The sequence below is a fragment of the Eleutherodactylus coqui genome, chromosome 3, assembly GCF_035609145.1.
Source record: "Eleutherodactylus coqui strain aEleCoq1 chromosome 3, aEleCoq1.hap1, whole genome shotgun sequence".
NCBI lineage: Eukaryota > Metazoa > Chordata > Amphibia > Anura > Eleutherodactylidae > Eleutherodactylus > Eleutherodactylus coqui.
Window position 1 is genome coordinate 58,762,795 of NC_089839.1, and position 6,000 is coordinate 58,768,794.

The 6,000-nt window shown below is 41.2% G+C and overlaps 1 protein-coding gene across 1 annotated transcript in view; it reads left to right on the forward strand.

Annotated features, from left to right (window-relative positions):
- Positions 1 to 5,746, forward strand: part of TASP1 (taspase 1) — a 156,482-nt gene extending 150,736 nt beyond the window's left edge. The window contains exon 15 of the mRNA XM_066595631.1: positions 4,464 to 5,746. Within this exon, the coding sequence (XP_066451728.1) occupies positions 4,464 to 4,556 (93 nt within the window). The 3' untranslated portion in view covers positions 4,557 to 5,746. The remainder of the gene's footprint in view (positions 1 to 4,463) is intronic.
- The last annotated feature ends 254 nt before the right edge of the window (positions 5,747 to 6,000 follow it).

Below are 6,000 nucleotides of genomic sequence, written 5' to 3' on the forward strand. Positions count from 1 at the left end.
AGCAGAGCCAGGAAACAATTTTGCGCACGCCTGTAGTGAGACGTAGGTGCGTATGACTGAGCTAGTGGAATTCACAGCGCAGAAGCAGTCAAGTGGCCAAAGGCCAGTAGTAGGCCTTAAGTATTTTGCTTCTATTTTTTTAAAATGCTGAGCTGATACAGCAGACAGATACTGTAGGCAGCGTATAATATTATGTATACTGTTTCCCTGTGGCGGGATGACAGCGCTGATGTAACAGAGACAGCAGATCCAGGAAACAATTTTGCGCAAGCCTGCTGTAACGCTTAGCTGCGTATTAATTAGGACTACTACCCCCAGCAGACACGCAGTAAACTGAAGACGGGCTTGCGCAAAATTGTTTCCTGGATCTGCTGTCTCTGTTACATGATCGCCGTCATCCCGCCAGAGGGAAACAGTACACATAACATTATACGCTGCCTACAGTATCTGTTTCCCTCTGGCGGGATGACGGCGATCATGTAACAGAGACAGCAGATCCAGGAAACAATTTTGCGCAAGCCTGCTGTAACGCTTAGCTGCGTATTATTTAGGACTACTACCCCCAGCAGATAGATACTGTAGGCAGCGTATAATATTATGTATACTTTTTCCCTCTGGCGGGATGACGGCGATCATGTAACAGAGACAGCAGATCCAGGAAACAATTTTGTGCAAGCCTGCTGTAATGCTTAGCTGCGTATTAATTACGACTACTACCCCCAGCATATAGATACTGTAGGCAGCGTATAATATTATGTATGCTCTTTCTCTCAGGCGGGATGACGGCGATCATGTAACAGAGACAGCAGATCCAGGAAACAATTTTGCGCAAGCCTGCTGTAACGCTTAGCTGCGTATTAATTAGGACTACTACCCCCAGCAGATAGATACTGTAGGCAGCGTATAATATTATGTATACTCTTTCCCTCTGGCGGGATGACAGCGCTGATGTAACAGAGACAGCAGATCCAGGAAACAATTTTGCGCAAGCCTGCTGTAACACTTAGCTGCGTATTAATTAGGACTACTACCCCCAGCAGACACGCAGTAAACTGAAGACGGTCACAGGCAGCCCAAATATAGTATTTTTCCCCAATTTTTGGAAAAAGCCCACTGCCTATATAGCCTGAATATCTCTTTCCCTGCCTCACCAGTACTGGCCCTATACTCTGTACAATGACTGCAGACTGCGGACGCAATGCTCTGCACGGCCGATATACCAAAAAAAAAATTGTGCAACACTGCTAAAAGCAGCCTCAACAGTACTGCACACGGTCAGATGTGGCCCTAAGAAGGACCGTTGGGGTTCTTGAAGCCTAAAATAACTCCTAACGCTCTCCCTATAGCAGCTCCGGCACCAGCAGCACTTTCCCTGATCTCTGTCAGAATGCATCTGTGGCGAGCCGCGGGAGGGGCTGATTTATATACTCGGGTGACACCTGATCTCTCCAGCCACTCACTGCAGGGGGGTGGTATAGGGCTTGAACGTCGCAGGGGGAAGTTGTAATGCCTTCCCTGTCTATCTATTGGCCAGAAAAGCACACTAACGTCTCAGAGATGAAAGTGAAAGTAACTCGAACATCGCGTGGTACTCGCCTCTAGTAACGAGCATCTCGAACACGCTAATACTCGAACGAGTATCAAGCTCGGACGAGTACGTTCGCTCATGTCTATTACTAAACTATCTATTTACAAGCAGATAAGCCATGAGGTCCAGAGTCTCTTTTTCGTTACATTATCCATTGTCTTTCATGTGCCGGCTCATGATGCAGCGTAAGGTGCTTCGGGCATTTCCTTTATAGGTGAAGCCCAATGCTGGTGAAAATTGCAGGCTTCATAGTTGTATCCTTTGACATCTGGTCTACATTGTTATCATATTCTTCATCCGGGGATCTCAATTCTGATGACAGAAACAGCTGCTGCTCTCAGTCCTTCTGAAGAGATGTTTTTGACCTTTCCTGAAACCCGTTAATCTCCCTCTTCTAGTTCTGTTTCTGTAGCTAGGAGCTGTTTCTAGTGCGAAGCTTCAAATGCATATGTTCAGAAACATTCAATGCATCTTGTAAATCACCAACATCTTAGAAATTCATAGAGGCCTGCAGTTATCCCCAGAAAGTGATTCGTATCAAATCAATTCACAAAATAAATGCCCATCCGTTTTAAAATATTAACACAATGACTTTATGTTTAAAAACCTCATTCGCAAAACCCACTGTCATTGCCCTATCAAGCACTGCACTGATCACTGTAATATGGAGCACCCGCCCTGAAGGTGGCAACCCCGTGCTTGAACCTAACTCTGTACCCTTTCAAGTTTTAAAAACGAACATCAGGCCAATATCACTGTGAAGGCAAGAGACATACGAAAAGAAACTGCACCAAAAGTAGCAAATACCAAAGATGTCCTATACTGCTAGATTGTATTGTCAATAAATATACACCCCAGATATCATTTTTATATATCAATTGGAGTATGACACAAAAGCAGAATGATCGCCAAAAAGAAATTTCTATGAGTTTCACTGGCTAATATCAGTAGCTCATTGGGGGAAAAATGGTGTTGTAGCATAGTTCATAAGAAAACAATAAATTAATGCAAAATGTATTCAATGTAAAGAAAATCTAATTATTTGCCCATGATGTGCAAAATTGGACCAATAGAATAGAATCTGTTGATTTCAAAGGATACGTACACAACGTTTTTTTTGCGCATAGATAAAAACGCAGCATGCTCTACCTTTGTGCTCATTTGCACTCCAAAGGTCTCCAGAAAAGTCTATAGGTTTGCGAAATATGCTGCGCAATTCCACTGGAAATAGACACATCTGGAACTCATTAGGCTGCATAGCCATTTAATTGGGGCCATGGTTGTGTCCTGAGTGCAAAAAGTACAGTGAAAAACGCTGATACTCGTGCAAAAAAGCCTTGTTCATAGCACAAATACTGTGTGCAATTGCGCATACCCCTGTGTGAAGAAGCCCCTGAGGGTCTGTTCACACAATGGATTCCACCTTGTAATATTCCACTTGGAGACCAGCTGTAAAACCTTTCTGCCGCAGTTTTTGCTGCACTATGGGGCGCGGATATAGCCTTGTCCTTGAGCAAAATATCCATGCTTAATTCCAACAAGATTCCACATAGATATGCATGAAGAAGTGACATGTTGGTTCTTGACCACTATCCGTGCAGAAACGCGTAGGAATTCTGCATGCGGATCCAGTGCAGAAATGTGCGGCATAGACGCGGTGCTACAGGCAGATCCCGCCTAGGAAATTCCACCACGGAATCCGCTGTGTCTGCATAGCCTAAGGGTGCTTTCACATGTAGCTGATACTCCGCAATTCCACACTTAAATCTCCATCTAAATCCGTATCATTGAGTGGAGATTTTGTCACTAAATTTGCTGCAGATTTCATAGATTTAAATTCAATTGCTGGGTTGAATTCTGCTGCAAATCTGCATCGACATCTACAACAAAGTCTGCATCAAATCATGCGCATTTGCTGCAGAAAACCTGCTAAATGTGATTCTGCTCTAAAGTAGACATTAACCCCTTACCTGTGATAGAAATTGGCACTATCCCTTTATCAATTCTAGATCACTAGAATTTTTTTTTTCTTGTTCAACCCTCAAATTTTGATACATCTGTTGAAAATGTAAACACCCCGAAACCACCACAGCAGGTGTCAGCTGTTAAATTACAGCTCCAATCCAACACCAACCACGAGAATTCAATCTTGGAGTTGAACGCAATCTCCCAGTCACCCTGTAAGTGTGGTTTCTCGAACAGGTGGTTGTTTTGGTGGTAGTTGCTGCCGTTGTTTGGGTTGTTGTTGTTTTTGGTTGTTGCTCTTGCTTTAAAAAAGTTGCAGTTTTTATGCCAATGCAACATTTTGAGCCAAAGCTAGAATTGGATCCAGTACGAATGAGAAGTTTCTCCTTTTAGAATTACCATTCCTTTCGAATCAACTTCTGATTTGTAGCTAATTAAAAATGCATGAAAAACAGTCTTTTTAGTTTTTTCTCTCTTTTTTTAAAGAGTGATTTATGAAACCACCCTAATGGTCACTCAGGTTCCTTAGCCGAGATCTGTAGTTATAGAGGTCTATAGCAAACCTGAAAAAAACATTATCTGTGCATAAGTGCTATTTATTTTGGGAACAGTTTGCATTGGTGACTACTTGGACCGAGCTTATGCAGCTTTCCATTGTGAAGACCCTCTAGAAGAGCACCGTACAGAACAAATACGTTCTTGGAGCACTAGGACTTGTTCATCAAGCAAATGTTATTGACTAGTTAAACCTGAATTTTCAACTTTGATCGAGCTTGCATATTCAAGCATCTTCTGTATCATATCTCCGCTTTCCCTACAGGGTATGACAAGACTTCATGGTTTGCCATGATAAATACATTCCAGAGTAGAGTTTGAATTCTTAACCTCTTCTTGTATTTTAATCTTTCAGACACACATTTCCAGGCTTCCCCCCGGTGCAGTGGCTGGCCAGTCTGTCGCCATTGAAGGAGGTGTATGTAGGTTGGAGAGCCCACACAGCTGAACATGACTCTTCCCTGGTCCGCCAGCTTTTTCTTCCTCACAGATGACACTCTCACGGAGATACGACACTTTGTTACAGAAGCTCTCGTCATTGCACAATACGCACCATATAACCTGAGCAGCATGCAGCTGTGTATCCTGTAATGTTGTGCCACAGTGAAGACGTCTTCTGATACTATTGTGCTTACTTCCCAGGAGGCTGCTTCAACCTCTCCGTAGTTATTGGACCTTGTTTGTGTTAGATGTACCCCTTTTCTAAATGGTTTCTTCTATTTCCAAAGTATAGTGTATGTTTGTTTTTGATGCTCTTGTTCTCCGATATCTTACTAGTTTCTTGATTTTATATATTCCTTGAAATTCTAAGAGTTTTTGAGTAATTCCATATCCATTTAACATCCATTTACTACTCTGGCTGTTGTATAGGTAAGTGTTTTCAGTGCAGATGGAAAGTTGGCTCAGGTGCAATTTTTTTTTAACTTGCATAACGTAGGATGCATCAATGTAATTTATTTTTTTCGGACTTTTTTTTTTTTTTTTTTAAATCTACATTTAATTTATTATGTGTAAAATGCTATATCTTATAGATCGTTAGTTACTATATTCTCTTGCAGTTAAAAGTATTGTATGACCTAGCTGTGCCCTTGTTGGAACAGCGCCACTCTTGTCCAGTCTATATTTGGTATTGAAGCTCAGCCCCACTGAAGTGAATGAGACTGAACTGCAAAAATACACATGGCCTATAGACCAGAGTGACACCGTTTCAACAAGAAAGTAACTTTTTTTTTTTTTTTCACACAACCCCTTTAAGTGACATCTGAGTTTTATTTTCTTTATGGGGTATATATGGATACATATTTATGGTATGCACATATAATGTTATAGTAAAATTAAGGCAAAGAAAATATACACAATAATTTCACATAGATGCATTTTAGAGCTTAATGGAAACATATTGATTATATATAAGTCTACAGTATACTTTAGATGGGCTTCCAAGCAAAGTTCTATAACTTATATAACACATATTTCTAGTACTGCTGGTCAATAGTTCAACTCTTGTCCACTGATGTTTCTTGCAAATGAAAATGTACTGTAGTAAGACTACAAAGTATATAAAGGCCTATTTACCGTAAACTGAATATTACCGTTGTTTAAGTATATTTTCTATGACTGCAAATAAATGTAAACATTACTATACACTTTCATTGACTGTGGTAATTTTTATTACTTATGCAAGTAAAGAGGACCCACCAGCGGTACTTGTTTGTTACTTTTAGACCCAGAGGATCGTATTAAAGTTAATACAAAGTTAAAAAAAGTTAGTTTCAACTCCCCTCATCGATCGGATCCGTGAAGAGAGCTGAGAATACTCACCCCCGTCCTACCCAGGAAATTTTTAAACTCTGTGCTCCCGGCTAGCATGAGTAGCCAAGAGCAGGGAGCTG